At 32.5% G+C, this 20420-nt stretch overlaps 4 protein-coding genes across 6 annotated transcripts; 2 read left to right on the top strand and 2 right to left on the bottom strand.

Moving 5' to 3' along the window:
• The first annotated feature begins 2194 nt into the window (after nt 1-2194).
• LOC108840579 (uncharacterized) lies at nt 2195-2723 on the top strand. The gene has a single exon (XM_056991887.1). It carries the CDS (start codon nt 2198-2200, stop codon nt 2618-2620), a length of 423 nt encoding a protein of 140 aa, XP_056847867.1. The 5' UTR covers nt 2195-2197; the 3' UTR covers nt 2621-2723.
• Nucleotides 2724-3399: 676 nt separating this feature from the next.
• On the bottom strand, nt 3400-5074 carry LOC108839942 (peroxidase 56-like). The gene is made up of 4 exons (XM_018612729.2): nt 4796-5074; nt 4527-4712; nt 4190-4355; nt 3400-3960 (listed from the first exon to the last, which is right to left on the bottom strand). The coding sequence occupies exons 1-4, from the start codon at nt 5027-5029 to the stop codon at nt 3554-3556; spliced, it is 993 nt and encodes a 330-aa protein (XP_018468231.1). The 5' UTR covers nt 5030-5074; the 3' UTR covers nt 3400-3553.
• A 4460-nt stretch (nt 5075-9534) lies between these two features.
• LOC108840594 (transcription factor PRE2) lies at nt 9535-10927 on the top strand. Its single transcript, XM_018613429.2, has 2 exons — nt 9535-9831; nt 10605-10927. Exons 1-2 carry the CDS (start codon nt 9706-9708, stop codon nt 10758-10760), a joined length of 282 nt encoding a protein of 93 aa, XP_018468931.1. The 5' UTR covers nt 9535-9705; the 3' UTR covers nt 10761-10927.
• Nucleotides 10928-15530: 4603 nt separating this feature from the next.
• Nucleotides 15531-18840, bottom strand: LOC108815893 (co-chaperone protein p23-1-like). Of its 3 annotated transcripts, XR_001943762.2 has the most exons (9): nt 18615-18836; nt 17951-18159; nt 17745-17863; nt 17546-17628; nt 17368-17459; nt 17101-17291; nt 16915-17019; nt 16086-16437; nt 15531-16001 (listed from the first exon to the last, which is right to left on the bottom strand). XR_001943762.2 is itself a non-coding variant. In XM_057002912.1 (4 exons), exons 1-3 carry the CDS (start codon nt 18617-18619, stop codon nt 17708-17710), a joined length of 348 nt encoding a protein of 115 aa, XP_056858892.1. In that variant the 5' UTR covers nt 18620-18840; the 3' UTR covers nt 17546-17628; nt 17692-17707. The 3 variants fall into 3 exon arrangements, 2 of the variants coding, with proteins under 2 accessions (XP_056858892.1, XP_056858891.1); XM_057002912.1 differs by lacking the exons at nt 15531-16001; nt 16086-16437; nt 16915-17019; nt 17101-17291; nt 17368-17459 and having other exon boundaries at nt 17692-17863; nt 17951-18137; nt 18615-18840; XM_057002911.1 differs by lacking the exons at nt 15531-16001; nt 16086-16437; nt 16915-17019; nt 17101-17291; nt 17368-17459 and having other exon boundaries at nt 17951-18137; nt 18615-18837.
• Between the last annotated feature and the right edge of the window lie 1580 nt (nt 18841-20420).

Here is a 20420-nt window from a genome sequence, read left to right as displayed (position 1 = left end):
TTTATTTATTTTTTGGATATTTATTTATTTATTTTGTTTATTTTATTAATTAAATAATTATTTTTAGAAAATTACCTGCTGAACCGGTCAATTTTTTGATTTGAAGGTTTTTTATGATACAAATGTCACTTTGAAGGTTAAAAGTGTTAGTGAAAAAACTTCAAAGTTTAAAGTGTTAGTAAGTGACACTTTGAGGGTTTTTTATGCGATTTTCCCAAAAAATATTTGATTTAATTTTATTTGGGCCTCAGGTATCTAGAGGCATCTTCAAGAGACGATTCATATTGTCAAAAACAATACCCTAATGTTTGATTTAAACTGGGCCTAACCAATAATGCCCAATTCGGTGGTGATGTGGAGAGATGAAGCCATATGATTGGCTGGAATTAATAATCCTAGGTGGACACCTTATATGATGAGTATATCTGTTTTTTTAATTTGATCTCATTTAGTTTTGAATTTTAATTAATTTTCTGATTTTTTCTAATTTTCTGATTTTTATTAATTAATATATAATTACATAACAATCAAAAAAGTTAGAAAAAAATCTGAAATTAATTATTATTTAGAAAATTAAAATTCAAAAATAAATGAGATCAAACTAAAAACAGAAAATAAAAAAATTCATATATTTCAAAAAAAATGAAAATTCAAAAGTTTGAAAAATATTTTCTTTGTCATTTTCAAGATGATGTTGGAAACTATCGTTGGAGATATAGCAATTATCGTCATTGTTAATGGTTATGTGAGAAACCATCATCGTCACTAGTGATTTTGAATTTTATATTTTCCATTTTTAAAAAAAAAATTGTGAACTTTTTATTTAGTTCTTCTCTATTTAAATTTAATCTTATTTATTATTAACTTTTTAGTTATTTTTATTAATATTTTTAGAAAATAATTTAATTTTTAATATATTTATTTAATTTTCTAAAATTTTAATTTATTTTTTTGATTTTTTTTTCATTTTTGTAAATTTTATTAGAATTTTTCGATTTTTATTTATTTTTTGGATATTTATTTATTTATTTTGTTTATTTTATTAATTAAATAATTATTTTTAGAAAATTACCTGCTGAACCGGTCAATTTTTTGATTTGAAGGTTTTTTATGATACAAATGTCACTTTGAAGGTTAAAAGTGTTAGTGAAAAAACTTCAAAGTTTAAAGTGTTAGTAAGTGACACTTTGAGGGTTTTTTATGCGATTTTCCCAAAAAATATTTGATTTAATTTTATTTGGGCCTCAGGTATCTAGAGGCATCTTCAAGAGACGATTCATATTGTCCAAAACAATACCCTAATGTTTGATTTAAACTGGGCCTAACCAATAATGCCCAATTCGGTGGTGATGTGGAGAGATGAAGCCATATGATTGGCTGGAATTAATAATCCTAGGTGGACACCTTATATGATGAGTATATTTGGTTTTTAGTATAGTATTATTTTGTTATCCGCCGATGGATATGACTCTCCCCTGCCTTTCCATTACCAATCATTGGACAATTATGATTTTGTTGTTAATGTTAAGAAAGTTATACCTATTTTTTTTATTACACCACGGTTATAAAAAACAAAAACAAAAGTTATACCTAAATTATTACATAATCACATAAGTATTTATAAGTATAAATATGTTAAAAACATTTTCTAAAATCTAAAAAAAATCCCGTTAGATTTCATCAACCCAAGAACACACTATTTAAATTCACGCAACTGTTATAATTTAGATCTCCTGACTACTTTTTTCTTTTTTTTAACTGTTCACCATAAGACTCAATTTAACGATATGAGATGCAAATATCTGATATCAATAAACTAAAATATGATAAATAATCTACATCTGTACAAAAACTGAATGGAGATAAGAACATGTTAGCTCTTTAAACGCAATCTAAAGAGGGATCATTGTGGAGATGACATGGCATATGGAAGTTATCGAACATAGTGTTGGAAAAATGCCGAACAAAACGGCTTCGGATGTGGTCGTTTTCAGATCCGATTTCCACTTCTTCCACACGTCTCATATCATCTGGTCAAACAACACAACAGAGAGATCCGGTCCACACAATTTCTCTTTCCGACACACTCATCTATTCTCCACGTGTCATACTCTCTATGGTACACATATCTCGTGACGTCATCAAATCCGACACATCAGGAATAACCGTTTATATAAATTAGGAAGCTCTGTTTCACATGTCTCTCACAGTTCTCACATTAAATTTCAAACTTTCGAATTATTTTCTAAAGACGATGACGACGAGACGTGAAGCCGAAGCGTGGTCGGAGATGGAGGCAATAGCTAGGAAGATGGTGGAAGAGGTTGAAACAGAGAGCAGCGGATCATCTGAAGCCGAGACCGAGTCTCCGAGATCCGTCGGACGTTGGGGAGCAGCAGCTGCTACGATCACGGGGAAGACGTCCAAGGAGCGAGTACACAGCCAGGTTTTGAAGATCAGGGAGGAGGATCTCTGTGTTCTGGTGGAAGCCAGAGCTGCGAGTCCAGATAATCGACGATACGTTAATCCGCGGCGTCTCAGTTTGTTCCTGATCTCACGGCCGAGTTTGCCATGTTCGCCTCTCAGTGGTAAAGTGAGCTCCGTTAACGCTGTTCAGTGATGATGATTCTCAGATATCTAAATCGATCAAAAGGTTCGTCTCTCTGTTTCTTGATACTTAGGTTTTGTGATTATGTTATTTAATCGTTTATTAACTTTTGTTTGTGCAGGTGATTTGTCCTCTGCGTTTTCTTTTTAATTTTTATGTTAACCCTTTTTTTGTTCTTGTTTGTTTTCATTATGGAAGAACTCTTTAGAGAGTCTTTTCTTGTCATAATGTCATGTGTATATAAACCGTGAATGTATATATATGAGCTCCTGAAACTTTATGCTCAATTTTTTTTATATATATAATCTAGTTCTCTCTCTATATATATGCATGTAAAATATCAATTATGTAATTTGTATGAAATGAGTAAAGCTTTCAGAAAAATTAGATCCAAAACAGGGCCACCTACTAGCTAGAGTTTGAATTCAAAATATTTTTTAAATTAAAGATAAGATCTGATTAATGCAAAAAAATAGTAGTTAAAAATTATACACTCCTTATAAAGTTAAAGTAAATACTATTGTTCGCCGCTAGTTGTCTAAAGTAACAATGTTCATTACAAGACGGAAAATGTTGTGGTGAGTGTTTTTCTAAATCTATAGAATATTCAGAAATACCAAATTTTAAGTTCGATATTATGTATCATATACAGTCTAGTTAAGATAAATGCCAAAAGAAGACAAGATATAAAATAACATCCCTCTATAATTGATCAAAAAAAAAAATCCCTCTATAATATATATGACATGTAGTTCATTTTATAGAAAATACATGATCCATATAAATGTTCATGACAAGAAAAAAACTTGCTTTGACAGAATTGGTTTTACAATTTTACTTCCCATTTAGACAAGTTGATACGTTTATTTCACACATAATATTTCAAGAGAAAATACACAAACAACTGCAATACAAATAATCACAATCTCACAAGAAGATCTGTACTTAGTTAACCATTCTGCACTTCTTCCGAACTTCCCCGGCCTTACCAGTTAAAACTCCAATCCGACCCATCTTCACCATAGAGACACCAAAATCCTTAGAGAAACTAGACCCATAACTTTTTGTTTGCTTGAGAACGTAAGACTTAGTTTCTTGGTTGTTTAAAAGAGCTGCATCAGATTGAAAGAACCCTCTTCTTTGTGAAACAAGCTTGAAGTAGCTCTCATCGAATGTTTTGAAGCTTCCTGGATCCATTTCTAGAGCCGTCGTTGTATCGGTGGGCTTGCATCTTTTTCTGAGGGTGGCTGCGTATTCCGTGTCTAAGTCCGGGTCACTGTCTCCTTTCCCGGTGAAATTGTACAGCCGGTTAAGGATTAAAGGACAGTGTCCCTGCCCGACCGTGTGTCCACCTATCAAAATGTAAATATACATATTCAGACAGATTTCTTTATATATATATATATAAGAGATTTCAGACCGAAGTTAAAACTAACATTTTTTTATAATTTGTTTTGGCATGCATTGTTCTTATCAGATTTTTTTCTGATGACAAATATTTTTCTTGTTTATTCAGAATATACGCAGTTTTAATCTTTTTGATCTAATATATTTTTATGATTGTTTGATTAAATAACAGACCCGAGAGCACGGCGAGGTCTTTCTTGTCGAGGCCTTTAGAATCAAATTGACTGATAAGGCTAGTGATGTTATTAAGTGGTGATGGTAAGTTCGATCTGGCCTCATTGATGTTTGTAACTCGACCGTCTCTTCTTCCCGTTTCAACTCCCCAAGACGGTCCATCAAGCTGAAAATGTATCGATCAGTATATTCATAGTCTCTTTAGATCGTAGTCAAGTAATCATTGTATCCGAACCTAATTTCCAGAGTTTATAATCACCATTTTAACTTGAAACAAAGATTCCGTGAACCCGAGCAGTTATATATAATTTTATGTTGTAAATAAATTTATACTAACCGCTACAACTGCATCTCTGGCGACAAGGGCCAAGACATCAGAGCAAGAAACAACGCCTGGACACTCCTTTTCTACAGCTGCCTTTACATTATCTATGACCTCAAACCCTCGAAGGCTGAGGTTAGGAGCTGCATTCTTCTCGTCCTTTTTGTTATTTAGCTCTAGCAAGACCGACCCTTCACAACCCTAAACATCATGGTACGTTAATTAGATCGAAAAAAGTACCAAAAAACGATTTGTACATTAGGGTTGTCAAGAAAGAACATTACCCGAACGAAACAGTCGTGGAAGAACATTCTGAGCAAAGGAGCTCCAATTGTCGGGTCATTCTTCATGGCATCGGAGACAGACTTCTTAACAATAGCCTCAGCTTTGGAGCATGTCTTGTCATAGAACCCAACTTTCAACCCTTGAGCATTGGTTGGAGCAAAAGAAGAGAGAAACAACAACAATAGTACTTGAATGAAGAAGAAACAAGAAACATTCATTTTCAAATCAGCCATTCTGTTACTAATTAGATTCTCTTTTGATCAATGATATTTTTGATAAAGATTGGTGTTGTTATTTATACACACGGGAGCTGTGATTGTGAATACTATAATTACTTTATTAACAGATGTGACCGAGTATAATGTTTTGTTATTTTGTCAGTTATCAATAATTATCTGTGGAATATATCATATTTTCGTTTGTTTATGGGTTTATTGGGTTGCTTCATGTACACAATATAAAGGCGGCCAAATACAATATTAAAAAAATAAAAACAACAAACACAAACGAGAGATTTTGAAAATTGATAATTTCAGATCTTCTCGTCCATTAGGTGTTCAAAATGAATATGAATTGCTTGATTTTGTCGATAACTAACTTGAAATTGACAAGTAAACCGCAAAAGGCTATTTTATGTTTTAGTAAATGCAACATGAGCCGTCCCGAGTTGTATGTATACGATGGCTGGATAGGTGAGGAGGATAAAAAATGAAACAACTTTTGCTTGTGAAAATGAACTTCTAAGCTGACAATAATTCTGTAAGATAGGAGTATAAAATATACAGCTCAACAGTTTTGACATAGTTAATAAATATCCTTTTGACAATAACGCTTTGGACTTAACTGAAGTGTCCAATCACACTTGATAGTCACATATCAACGTAATGCTTTAAAGTCTTCGATCCAAATATTAGTGAAGTTATTATCCATTAGAGTGGTCAAATATAGGACGATAATATATAAAGCCCAATAAAATTACATAACAGACGCGCAAAGGCATTCCAACTATGGCCTAACGGCCCTAACCCACTCGTTGAAGATACATGTCAATTAAATCTTAAGTCATTTTGAAGCAATGAAAATGCAAATAAATATTTAATTTTAGTGCAACCAGTTTAGTGAACAGTTTAGTGAAGTGATATGATGCAAGAACAAAACTAAAATGCAATAAAGTAACAAATTTTCTATCAATAAGAGACAATAAAATTCATGGCATTTGACTTGGAATGATTAATATTCAAATTAGGATGACAAGTTTTTAATCAAAAGATTTTCTTAAATCTAGAACTCTAAATTAAACAAGTTTTTTGTCAAGATGAATGCCCATTTGCTTTAATTAACTAGATATCAAATGTCTTTTAGCCTAAATGACTTAAACAATCATTAAAAATAAGTCTAATAACTATCTAAACTTTCTTAACATCAAATGTCTTTGGTAAGGTAAGTTTAGAGCAAGATCTACTTGGTTCAGACATTTCGTCAAACACCTTTCGGACATGAAATGCCTAAAGATTTAGATTAGAAAGATCAACACTAATCTAACATTAAGAATAGTGGATAAGTAAAGAAACATAGAGATCTAACACTAAACACCATAAATCTTCACTTAATCACCAATGTAGTTTGAGAGAAAATAAGATAAGTCTCAATATTATGTCTGAAGAACATTCGTAGAAATCTAAAAATGAGTTGGGTCAACCCAATAAATCTACGTCAACTTAATAAAAAGCAGTATTTTCGCCATAGTGACACGCTGTAACGACATGGTCATTCTGCTATACGTAGATCGCTACAGAACTTAGTTATTTTTCAGGTTCTGTAGCGACCTCTCCATGTCACTACAGAAGTCGCTACGCTGGTTCAGGGAATGTCCTAGCGACCATGGTAGGTCGCTATAGTCATGTCTATGGTACTTGGTCGACATCAACTTTTGGTCTTGGTTTTCTCGTAGCGACCAGAGGTGGTCGCTAGGCATGTCGCTACGAAGGTTCGGGTGGCATTTTAGCGACCTGGTCTAGTCGTTACAGAATTGATATGTCTCCAGTAAATAGATCATAACTCCTTTAATATATCTCTAAATGTCTTGAAACCATCTCCATTGTAAAAGTAGTCTTCCCAAAATTTGAGTTTCAGAAGATATCTTTAAAGGCTATATCCATGTTTATTTTTCATCCATTTGACTTAAAAGTTTTGAGTCAAAACCCCTCAAATATCTCCAAAGTCATCTCTAATACATGATAAAGATAAATGTAATGCAATGTAACCAAAATGTATTCTAAATGCATGTAAATGAACAATATTAAAACTAGAATGAAGCTTATAAACATGTAAATACAAAAGATATCAATTGGGCCCTTGGATCAAGTCAAAGAAACAGTGACTTCCTAACCATTTATTATAAATAATATTTTGACCACAAACATCTAAAACTCTATTTAGGTCTAGTGGTTAAATCTCAAGGTTACAAGCTTCCGTTCACCAGCCTGGGTTCGCATCCCGGAGAAAAATGATAGTTTGGATGTAAAATGTTCAATCATTTTTATTATGTCAGAACTCTTAGTGAATTTTATTGTTTGGATGTAAAATTTCTTTCAACAAAAAGTATTTGAAATAGAAATTTAGACTATTTTAAAACTGTACGTGTAATTTTGGGCATATATGCTATATTGCTAATCTATTTGTTCAGTTTGCAAGTTAAATCATTGGTTTAGTGTTTTAAATTTGTAACTCATTTTGTTGGAATCATTAAATGGTCAGAGCAAGCGGTAACCTAGCAAGCCCATTAAACCCATAAACTTTTATACATCTATATATATTTGTAGAATCTAAACACGCTTAATTAGCATAATATTTACGAACTACAAACACAAATTAATATTATAGACAGGAAAAATGAAGTCATAAGTATTTCATCCTATTATGGCAGAAATGTGTCGTTGGTTACAAGAAACCTAAGATTTAAATTCGAGACAACATTATTGTGGTACATATTTGATAAACATTTAAAATACAGACAGACGAAGACAAACATTCACAATCAATGTCTATATTTCCAATAACACTCATCCCTTTCCTTGATGATTTGCTTATATCATATCTATCAAAAAAAAGAAAAAGGCAGAATTAATTAGGATAATAAGATTCATAAGTCAATTGCTATTTGACATTCTAAATTAATCCTCGGATTCTGATAAAAGCTAATCGTGATTTATATGTTTGATTAAGAACAAGATCCTTCTGCTATGTTCTGGTCATTCACAGCTTGCCACGTCAACATCCAGAATTTGGATAATTTTGCCGAGTGCCTTGAGTCTTAGGACATCGGTAGTGTCTAGAAAAATGATATAGTATCACCAAATATTGTTAAAATGTAAGCTGTCTTCACATTTCATAGCTTATAATTCTCATACTGCGGGTATATGCACCTATACCATGCACGGAATGAAGATTGTCCTGTATAATTTATACACGTTAAATGTATGAAATTGTAAAAGTTACCTCGCTACAGTAAACATGTAAAAAGATGTAAGTTTCAATGTTCTCCTTTATGCCTTATTTGTAAGAAATAAAAAACTTGATAATAGAGAACTTGAGGCTCAACTTAATGTCATTTCCATCTAACCACCCCCGGTAAGATAGAAATATAGAGACACAAAAATTTCATGTGGGAGGAGGGGCGTGAAGAATGGGGATGCTCCCTGATTAGAGGGGGAAAATAGTGTCATATCATCGCATGGGAGGTTAAAACTTGTTTTTGTTTACAACAAAATTAACTTCGAATATTAAAACATAAATAGTCCCACATTGTGTGCTCATCGACAAACATTTTCTTTAATGTACAATTCATCACACCATCTCCTTGTTTGCTAAATATATACATGCATGGTGCATCTACTTATCATCATCATCTTTTATTTATAGGTTTTGCATATCATCACTATCACCATGCGTTTAAATATTTAGCAATAACATATGTTGAGGAGTACGAGTTAGAAAACTACCTCTCTCAGAACAGGACCGAAGTAACTGGGTTTGGTATTGTAAAGTTTATATAGGTACATATTTGAGATTTTATGTAAATAAATATATTGTAAGCATACACTATCTATCGAGTTGCACACACACGTGATAGAGCTTGGACTAAGACCGGCCCCTCCCTAGTGATTTATTATAGGATAGTGTATGCTCCCTTGTGGTCTCAAATGATGTAAGTGAAGTCATTGTTTTTATATACCCATATGACTATAACTGATACGCAAAATCTTCTTGGTTTTACGTATCATCGATCGAATATATAATTGATTCTCTCCCTCTCTCATATTTTAATGTTCTTTGTCTGATTGGTTGAAATCAGAAATGGATCCCCAATGTAAATATTTATTTTCTATGCTTATAACATATTTCAGATAACAATTTACAAATTATGGAAATTAATCTTCTTATGTTTAGGATCTTGTGGTCGTTTCGTTGGGCCTTAAAATTTAATAGTACATCCTCATATATGTCTTGTTACCCAGAGGAGAATTCAGAGTTACTAACTTATGGTTCTATTTAAACTTTTCATGTACGACAAATATTTAATCCTAGCTACATCACAATCTGATTTATGGTAATTCACGTGTCTTGTATCCAAAACTCCAATTCCAAACCACTGCTCTCTCTTATGCATTTGTCTTCGCCATATCCAACATCCCTATTTAAATTTATTGTATCACTCTGTGCATCTCTCTCTCTAGAAGTGGTCCTCTCCCTCTATATAATTACACCATTTTCTTCTTCTTACTTCTCTCTTTCTTTCGACAAGCACAAACAATTATACTTCTTATCTAACCCACAAGCGATAGCAAAAAAGAGAGAGTACTTTATTGGATACAGATATATACAATCTCTACATAAAAATTCAAAAAAAATGTCAAGCAGAAGGTCGAGACAAGCAAGCTCATCGTCAAGGATTAGCGATGATCAGATCACTGATCTTATATCAAAGCTCCGACAGTCCATTCCAGAGATTCGTCAAAACCGTCGTTCCAACACGGTAAAATGTTTAAATATATATATATATATATATATATATAGATATATATATGTATGTATAATCTTCTATATATACTTAAGCTTGAATGTTATGATATGATATTTACTCAGGGTTAGTTACTATGTTTGATGAAAAATTCACATATACAACATGTTGGAGCATAATGCGTTATAGTCATATAGTAATTATGTGTGGGGGAGATTGCGGTTTGGAGTTTCTAAAAGACGTTTGACCAATAACTGGACTTTGAGGGGAACATATTTCCCCTAACTTCAGCACTAAGCTAGTTATAACTAATTTCACTTATATAACTGATTAATTGCATTGAATGTGAGACGACTATGTTGCTTCACGGACTATCAATACATTACATTTATGTGAAGCACCGACTTATTCTTTTCGTATTACATACTATCTAGTTACCTTTATGTACAGCACCGACTTAGTTTCTAAACAAGAAAAAGACGAGCTTCAGAAAAATAAGAAATAGACCGGTTTCCATAAATGGAAGTATCTTTTTCTTTTAGTACACGTCACTCCTTCCATTTGCCCTCAATGTTGTTAAGACAATGTCTTAGTTTTTGGTTTTATTTTTAAGTAACGAGCATTAATCTTAAGCTTTATATTTATAACAACGTTGTAGTGTATATGTCTATAGCAGTAAGCATCTCGATCTTTTTGACATATTAATTAAGACACATCATTACCCCATGCTAATATTGTTTTGATAATTGGGTTCTGACTAATAAATGTACATTCTTTAAAATATATAGGTATCAGCATCGAAAGTGTTACAGGAGACTTGCAACTACATAAGAAACTTGAACAAAGAAGCCGATGACCTTAGTGATCGGTTGTCTCAGCTTCTGGAGACAATTGATCCTAATAGCCCACAAGCAGCCATTATCAGAAGCTTGATTAGTGAATAACTAAGATATATGTTGATTAGTTGTGCTTTATATATCATTTTACTATCACCTGCGCTAGTTGAACCATCAGGGTTTCTGCATAATTATCTATTATCTGTTTTTTTTTATATTGATTACAAGTTGAGCTAGCTAGGGTTCATATTCAATACTATTTTGGTTTAACTCAAGCATGCAACTATTAAGTTTTAACTAAAATCAATTATATTTCAGCTTATTTAGTTAAGATCCGTTTATATTACATAAAGTTAATTTATTGTAATTTACGGGATGTAATGCAACCGTAAATAAAATAGTATGTAGGTATAAGTATAACTGAGAAACTTCACCAAGAAAATATTGGAAATGAAGAGCTTCTGACATGAACCTTTAACTTTTAGGGTAGTGAAAACTACTCTGCAAATCAGTTTCAAAAAAAAAAAAAACTACTCTGACAAAGTTATAGCTAAAGTGGATTTTTGTTTAATATTTGTAAGAAATAAATTTCAAATTTTATCATCTAAAGGTTATGGATTTCGACCTAAAGGTTGAGAGTACGTACTAGCCACTGATCATGTATATATCAAAATTTTGACCACACTAATAGTTCCTTTCGTCACAATGTAGTCGAACAAACTTAATAGTTCGAGGTAGCTATAAACCTAAAATGAATTTATACTGACAATACTGTTCACGAGAAGTAATATACTTTTTTTTGTCACAAGAGTAATATACTAATATAGATTGTTCTTTACTATATATTTAGTATTACTTGCTTTTATCTTTCTATTTTTATTTATTGTAAAAATGGTTTGTTACATCTTACATGCATGTAAAAAGACAGTGAATATATTTGCAATCATCGTAAGTTCGTAACTGATCTTCGAGCCAAAATTATAAATTCCTACAGTGAAGTTGGTGGTTCGTAGGGATGGATTCCTATATGGTCACTTTCAACTGAAACCTACATTAAATTCGATACCTATATATACGTATGTTTTTTTTGAACTGATATATATATATATATACGTATGTTAATAAGAAAACTTTATATATATATGAAAATTATGTATGAACATTTGATTTAGAATATGCCGAGTAGAAGAAATGATCATATTTAACTTACAATGACGATTGGCGACTACACAATTTGAATACTAACTTGGAAGTTGGAGCTAAAGATATAAATAAGACACTGGACAAAAACAAATTCTAATATATATAATATACTATGGTATTAGATTAAAAACCTCGGCAAGAAAAATGCCAAAACAAATGTATACGTCAGTGAATGTTGCTATACCCTACATTTTTATTGTAACTACCGACATAACTGTTCTCACCGTTGGACATAGGAAACATATAATTTGCCACTTGTTTCCTTTTTTTGAACAACTGAAAATATTCATTAAACCAAAAGGAGGAGTTTAGCCCGTGGGCCGAATTACATCAAGAGAAGATCTAGAAATACTCGAGAAGGCTTTAAAGGCCTGTTTAGCAAGCATATCAATCTCTTTGTTTTCTGAACGAGGAATAAACTTAAAAAAAAAAAGGCAAACGACGAGGAAGCAAAAGCGATGTCTTGAAAAACACCGTACGCTTCCCTTATCGGCGAGTTGCTGTTGATCGCTATGGTGAGCTTTTGGCAGTCGGATAGGAAGGTTATGTTGGAGATTCCCATAGCTAGTGTGCTGGAGATTCCCTGTTTGAGCGCTAGGGTTTCAGCCATCAGGGAGGAGGAGACGTTTTCGATTACCCTCGATCCCGATCGAGTAGCAAAGGGGTGGAGGTCCCCTAAGGTCCACGCGACCCCAGCTCTAGAAGTAGAGGCGTCCCAGGCTGCATCGATCCAACACTGCGTCGAGGGTTGGCTCCGATTCGATTGAAGCGGGGCGATGTGATTGCCTGTAGGCTTGGAGACCGTTGATTGCGAGTTTGGTTGGGCCTGACTCCATTCCCTAGCGAAAGATAAGCTCTTTGTGGCTGTATCAGTAGCTGGCGTAGAAAGATTTTCAAAGATCAACCTGTTCCTTGCCATCCAGAGGTACCAGAGCACCTACGGGAGAATAGGGTCCTTGATTCCTGTAGGCGGGAGACATATACTCTTCCTGAAGAGAACTAGAGTCTATTGGAAGGAGGAGTCGTCAGCTATGTGAATCTGTCGGAGTAGTGGTATCAGGCGCCAAACTTGTTGTGCGAAAGGGCAGCGGAAGAATAAATGCATTGGGATCTCCGGCGCTTTGCAGTGAGGGCATTGGGGTCTCCAATTCCTCGAGTCTGTAAGTTTTCCCCAATCGGTAACGCTCCTTGTAGTATAGACCAGAGGAAGACTCTGAGTTTTGGTGATGTCTTAGTTGACCAAACGTCTCTGATCCAATCGAAATCCAGGTTATCTCCTGCTCCTGTTGTCAGTTAGGGTCTTGTGAAAACCAGTGAAGACGTAGCAGAGTTGTAACCTGATTTGGTGGAGTATAGTCCTGACTTTGAAGGATGCCAGATATAAATATCTGCCGCTCCTGTAGTGCTTGGCTTGAGGCATTGAATCTGTTGGCTTCATGCCACTTGTTTCCTTTTTGTGATTTCTTTTGATTTAGATAAAATAAATAAGAGTGAAAATTGGGAAGTAGACAAGAAACAAGAGGTGAACAGAATTTTACATCACGGTTACGGTCGTTATCACTGTTTAAAGTGTTGTAAAAAAGACCAGTCAATGTAGTACCTATTTGTATTTGTTCTTTCCCCCATTTTCATCCCGCGTTATTGACTTTCCAAAACCTAATTAGTTTTTACAAATACAAATTATTGTTGGTATACTGCATTAGAAATACTCCAATGTGTGTGAAAGGATTAGGAAATCAATATGTTAAAAACATATAGATTATAACTTAATTTAGAGACTATTGGTGCAATAAGTACAATATAATAAAAATATAAATAGTTGAAAAAAGAAAAAAAAAATTGGACAAATTGTCCAGTTAAATTATTCACTTTCCCTGAAAACAGCTAATGCAAATAGCTATAGGGGTTTAAGGGCCCAAATAATTAGGCCCACAAAGTTGGGGAAGCCGGTTAAATTACTACCGTTAAATAATTGTAGAGGTTTGAAGGACCCAAATAAATAGGCCCACAAAGCTTTACTAGCGTAAATTCAAAAGTAATTACGAGCAAAAAGAAAACGCGTGCATCGCAGAGTATTGGTGAGGGTAAAGTAACACTCTAAACAAATTCTATGGGTGGGTCTCGCACGGATTACCGAAAAAAATAACCTTTAGCTTCAAGAATTTGAAAAATTATTCTTCAATATTTTGCTTGCCAACCGATAATCATGTATTTGTTAAGAAACTTACGCATCCATTGGGCTTGGTTTAATTAAGATAAGAAACAAGATGACTGATTACAATAGGGGGAAATCTGAACCGGCTCGAAGTGCCTCCTGTGAAAGCCAAAACCATCTTGTCTTTGAATGTGGCTAAAGACAACTAGCAGCATCTCCGTAGATGCTCCGATCAAGTTCTCATATCTTTTATCACAAAAAAAAAGGTTCTCATATCTTTATTTTCATCAAAATCGATCAAGCACTCAACCCCTCGTAAACTTGCACTCATCTCATCTCCGATTCTTCTACTGCATCGGCTTCATGACCCTGTTTATTGCTGCTGCTTATGTTTTATGGTAGGCTCATAAAACTCTTTTTTATTTATTTCTCCTAAAAACCCTTTACTATCTGTAACTAATAATACTAGATTCTTTTTCCGCGCTACGCGCAGAAAAGTGTGTTGATCATTTATTTTCTGATAATATGTGTCAATATTTGTTTGTGGAATGAGGGTGTTGTATTTATCAAAGTAATGAGAAAGTCGATGAATTATTTATGGGTGCTCAATCCGGTAAACCTTTTCAATTTAAAACTGGAGGTAACAATTTGAAAAAATCTTTGTAATGTAATTTTTATATTCAAAAGTTTCTTTTCTATTGATTTTTTTAAAAATAATTGTTACAAATTTCTAATTCGATATTAATAAATTTGTTAAATAATTTGTTTCTTCGGGTAAGTAAAAACTGATATTGAAAATAATTCAATAATATTTTAAAATTAAAAATGATTTTGATATTCTTATATTTTATTAGATTAATAATATTATATTAATATATAAATATTTAATAATTTATTAAATTATTGATCTATAGTTTAGCAACAGTCGATCTCGGGATTCTTGAAATAATCTGGTTCAGTGTCCAAGTCGAGTGCGTAAATGGTTTTACTATTTTCTGTATTTTAATAGTGTTTTACTTTATTATATTTATTAATTCTTATATATATATATATTAGCAATATTTTACATGATTTGCTGCAGCGTTTCATTCTGTGATTTCTAGATTTGTTATTTGAGCGAGGAGAAAAACTTGGGTTGTTATGGCTTGTAAACGAATAAACCAGAACATTAAAAACCTATTCTAATATTTACAAATTATTCAAAATATTTTTTATTGATGGATCATATAAACAACCATTTCTAAGGCTTGTTTATTTCCTTAAGTTCAGAGGTATTTTTTGGTATCATATAAACAACCAAATTTTTATATTCTTTTTAATTTTTAGCTTAATCTGAAAATTCCAGACTCTGTCAATGATTTGTTGTTTATATTTTGTGGTTATTTGGAATTGATTAGTTAATAAAGAGTTCAGGTCACACAGAGAATGAGGCTCCCATAGATTAGTGTTAAATCAAGGTGATATTACACTTATCCTAAACACAACTCGTTTCACCAAAATGGAAAGCCCGAAGGCATATATGTTTGCAGCTGACCCTGATTATAAACAAAGTGATATAAACTCATCAAGTTTAAAACAAAATATAAAAGAAAACAAACATTGAACCAACCGAAAGGTAAAGGAAACTAAGATTAAACAACATTCAAAATCCACTTAATCTGAAGAAGCAAGCACTAATCTTTTCCTAAAATACGTTATCTTTTGTTGCTAATTCTTGTTGGGGATGAAAGTTCTCATGTCTATTCACCCCATGCACTTCTCTCAAACTCCGCTTCACCTTCTATCCTTCAACAATATCCTCATACTTCTCCTGCGTTTATTTTATATAAGCTTTTTACAGAACCGAAACAAATGAATAGAGACAGCTTTGAACGCTCTTAAACATTTATATGTTCTTAAAAACTGAATGAAAGTTAGTTATTTTGCAGAAGCCAGAATTGACTTCTTCCTTTTCTTTCTACACCATTTCCGACTTCGCCTCGTTTCTCCTGCTAAAACAAACAAACAACTCTTTCAGTTACAAAACAAAACTCATCTCCCGTGTGTTCCACATAATTATTATCTCAAACACTTACGATTTCGTACAGTAGTTGCGACTCCGTGAACCCGATCAGGTCAAAATCATACACCTTGCTTTAAGTTGCTTGGTTAGGAGGTCTAGACCCCGTTTCCCTTTGTTCTGTCGCTGCCTCTTCCTCCCAAGATTCCTCTCTGCTTCAGACCTCAAACTGACACCCTGCCACTTGTGCTTCTTGCTCCACCCAATCCAACACCATGTCACATCAAAACATATGAAGAGTAGGTATGTCCTTACCATGAGACTTTTGAGCCGTTTGACCATGCCGTACGCAACCACCACACAACGGAGTAGCTCACTATGGTCTTCCTTTGAATGAAAAGGCACAAGACCAAAGGCTTTTTAGTTTCCTAGTACAAAATATGTTGCCAACGATTTAAAAATAATATCATTTAGTCACAAGTTAGAATTACGCAAAGATACTAATTTGTTACTGAAATCCTTAATACAAAGCTTTTAAAAAAAATAACCACAGTAGCACACCATAAAGAGCTTAGCAAGGAAGAAGTTGAAAACGTTAGGCCTTTACAAAATATTACTAATAACTGATACTTGATATTCAAACCCATCAAAGCGAACCAGTAACTGATAAAAAAGTATAATGATTAACTATCCAAACCCCTTGAATAAGCTTTACAAAATTGATCGATCCAAATCATCTATGCAGTAGAACAAAAAAATGCAGCAAGAGCTTCATAGTAAGATCTGAAATTATCTTGAAAGCCTTGTTCAAGACGATCCCAAACTACAAATATATATGTTTTAAATTCTTGAAACATTTTGCCTCAAGACCCATTAATGGTTCTGTAAAAAAGAAATATACTTACATGTGTTGGTCGATTCATGTGTGATTCGATATTGATCCAACAGATATTTTACAGTCTCTTCCTTGCTCTTGTAATCACGCATACACTCCATGATCTACCGTGAACCTGAAACAGAGCAACGAAAGATGAGCGTAAGAGATTATATAATGTAACTTATAACTGAATGATGATATGATGGAGTCTTACGTAAGGCATCGCCAGTATTAAGAGTAGTGGGTTCTTGTGATGTTACAGCATCATCATCTCTTTGGATATTACATAGACGTTGTTGCTCTTTCTCTCTTTTATCCCTGAAACACATCGGTATAAGTTTGTGGCTGTCTATTCTTGAAGCTTCACATATTTTCCGGTAAGTCTTGCAAGACTGATAGTAAGATCTGAAATATTCTGTGTACATTGTTTAACAATCCCAAACTACAAATTAAAAATTTATTTGGAAAGAGTTTAACTTACTTGCAGCCAAGTTCTTTCTCAGCTCTCTCTGTTGAAGTATAAACTGCAGTTGCATCTCCTGGTCTTCTCGGACAAAGCTTGATAGGTATTTTCTGCAAAAAATGTTATTTGTTTCAACCAACTTTATACCACAGAAACATTCAAGAGATATTCTAATTTCACTCAGCACTATGTTTACCTTGCCACAAGCTTTTTTAAAAGCAGCAACCATTTCTAATACAGACGTTCCTCGTCCGGTCCCTTGATTGTAAGCAGTACAGCCTGTTGATAATTACATTAAACAAACACATATGTCTGGGCAAGTATCCATCAAACCAAGGCTACCATTTAAAAAAAAATGCTAGCCAGTGCTGCCTTCATTGTCCTCATCAACCCACCTCCCAATCAATCTTGACATAGTGTGGCCCTTTCGAAGGATTAGCTTGTCCCACGTTTCAGGCTCTATTTTCTCAATTATGCAGAATATGCTTCTCAATCCAATGTTGATTTTGCTTTCCTGAAAACGGGGAAAAAAGTTAAAAATAGAACCTTAAACAGTTAACAAATGAAAACAATCAAGACCAGATTAGACTATGAAACTCACCTCAACATTGACTTTGTTTTGAAGTTCGAGTTTAAGCTCATAAACGTGGTTTTCAGGACCAGCTTTTGCAGAGAAATCGAAGACAACTTCAGGGAGAAGATTAACTTTAGTCTCCTTGGAATCAGCCAACACTACGGTGAGGAAAATCTTGTCAGTGGTCTCTGCCCATTTCACTCCAGGATGATGACTGTACACATCAGAATCAATCACTTTCAAGACCAAACATATATACACATCAGAGATATCAAAGTTAGTACAGTAGAAAGAAACTTCAATTAAAATTAATATGTCTGCAACTTCAGCAAGCAGAAAAAAAAATCAGATTTATAACACAATCTTAAAAGCATAAACCATGAATCCAACTACAAAGATTCATGCTTTAGAAAGATTAAACTGATGCAAACATACTCATATGCAACTAATGGCGACAATGTAAAGAGAACAATAAACCCTAGAACCGATTTTAAAACCCAAAATTTGTCCCGAACCGAATGAAAGCGTAGAATCAAATTCACTGATTCTATACACAAACAACACAAACCCCATGATGAAAAACGAAACTTGAAATGAAAACAGCGGACACATGAATCCGAAAAGACAGATTCGTCAAATGGGAGAGTGAGGCAGAGATATCTCATAGATAGTGAAAAAGATTACTGAATACCTCATGTTTAGTGGATGAAGCTTGTAGAAGAAGAAGAACCCTAGAGAAGAGAGAAAGAACTCAAACGGTGATTAGATTTTTCGTTTACTTGTTTTGATCGGAAGAGAGAGAGACTCTCTCTTTAATCGCTAAAAATAAATGAGATTTCAGAAGGATTTGATTGCATAGAGATGGAGTTCTGTGTCAATTGATCGATGTTTGAAGAAGAGGAAACGACAAAGCTAAAAGGAATCTCGATGTAAAAAAAAAAAAACAGCGTTTAAGTTTTTTTTTTGACTTGGGTTTATGGGCCGAAATTTAAACATTTCGTTTATGTTTTACGAAGTGAAATGCGGTTGAAGCCCAACCGAGTTAATTGATGCATCTGACGTGGCCAAAAACTCAACTTCTATTAGACAATTTAATAATCTGACGTGGACAGGCTGAGAGTTGATCTTATTTAGCTTTTAGTATAGTATAGATGCGTTCCGAAAAAAATCTACAACTTATAATACGTAAAACTATAATACTACAGATACTACAGTTTTAATATGTATAAAATATAAAATTTCTACATTACTGGGTCAATAAATAACATAAAAGAAAAGAGGATCAAACGGTTTTTTTTTGTCAACATGCTTCATTAGAATGAGGATCAAACGTTTAATATCCCCTAGTCTATATTTGAGAAGTGATTTGCCATATGTCTTCTTTACAATCGTTTTCACAAAAAAAATTGTGACGTGACTATTAATTTGATTTAATTAAAAATAAAAATTAGGATAAAAATAATTTTGTTTATTATTATATTTAAAAATATGCATGTATATATGTAAAATTATAATCTTAGATAAAATTTTCTATCTATTCATTTTATTTAAATATATTAAATAAATTTGTACAAAATTGCATGATTATCAAAAATTAAAATTAAAAATATTTATAAAATATGTAGAAATATAAGAAACTAATGATTTTAAGATTAAATTTTTATAATTTTCTAAAAAATTGTATACATTTTTGAAAATATTAGTAATAAAATTTATTGATATACATTTTTATAATATTTTAAAAATAAATAATTAAATGATATTTCGAAATTTGTAATGTAATATTTGAATATATTTATTTTAATGATGATTTATGAGTTATTAACATATTCTAAAAAAATTCCAAAAATATAAATTGACATTAAAAGTAATATATGAGTTATTACCATATTTTAAAAAGTTTACCAAAAATATAAATTAACATTATATGTAATTGTCCATGTCATATTAAACTATAAGCCATGTCATCAATTATAGTATTCATGTCATATTATTTTGTGAGAATGATTGTAGAGAGGACATGTGGCAAAATCACTTCTCAAATATAGTCTAGGGGATATTGATTTATAGTTTTGGTAAACTTTGTAGAATATGGTAATAACTCATAAATCATCACTAAAATAAATATATTCAAATATGATATTTTGAATTTTGAAATATTATATAATTTTACTTTTATAATAATAAAATTTTATTATCTAAAATTTTCTAAATTTTCTGAATAAAAAAAATAAATCGTAATATCATTAGTTTCTTTTAGATATCTATAAATTATATAAATATTATTTAGTTTTAAATTTTGATAACTATACAATTTTATATGATTTTAGTAATTTTGTACAAGTTGATTTAATAATTTAACCAAATGAAATAAATAATTTTTTTATCTAAGATTTTAACTCTATATATATACATATATATTCTTAAATATAATTTAAAAAAATAAATTCTCTTAATTTTATGCTTAATTAATGATATTTATATTAATTATTAGTCA

Source organism: Raphanus sativus, chromosome 2 (assembly GCF_000801105.2).
Source record: "Raphanus sativus cultivar WK10039 chromosome 2, ASM80110v3, whole genome shotgun sequence".
In the NCBI taxonomy this organism is placed as follows: Eukaryota; Viridiplantae; Streptophyta; class Magnoliopsida; order Brassicales; family Brassicaceae; genus Raphanus; species Raphanus sativus.
The sequence above is the reverse complement of the archived record's forward strand: the minus strand, read 5'-3'. Positions and strand labels throughout refer to the sequence as shown.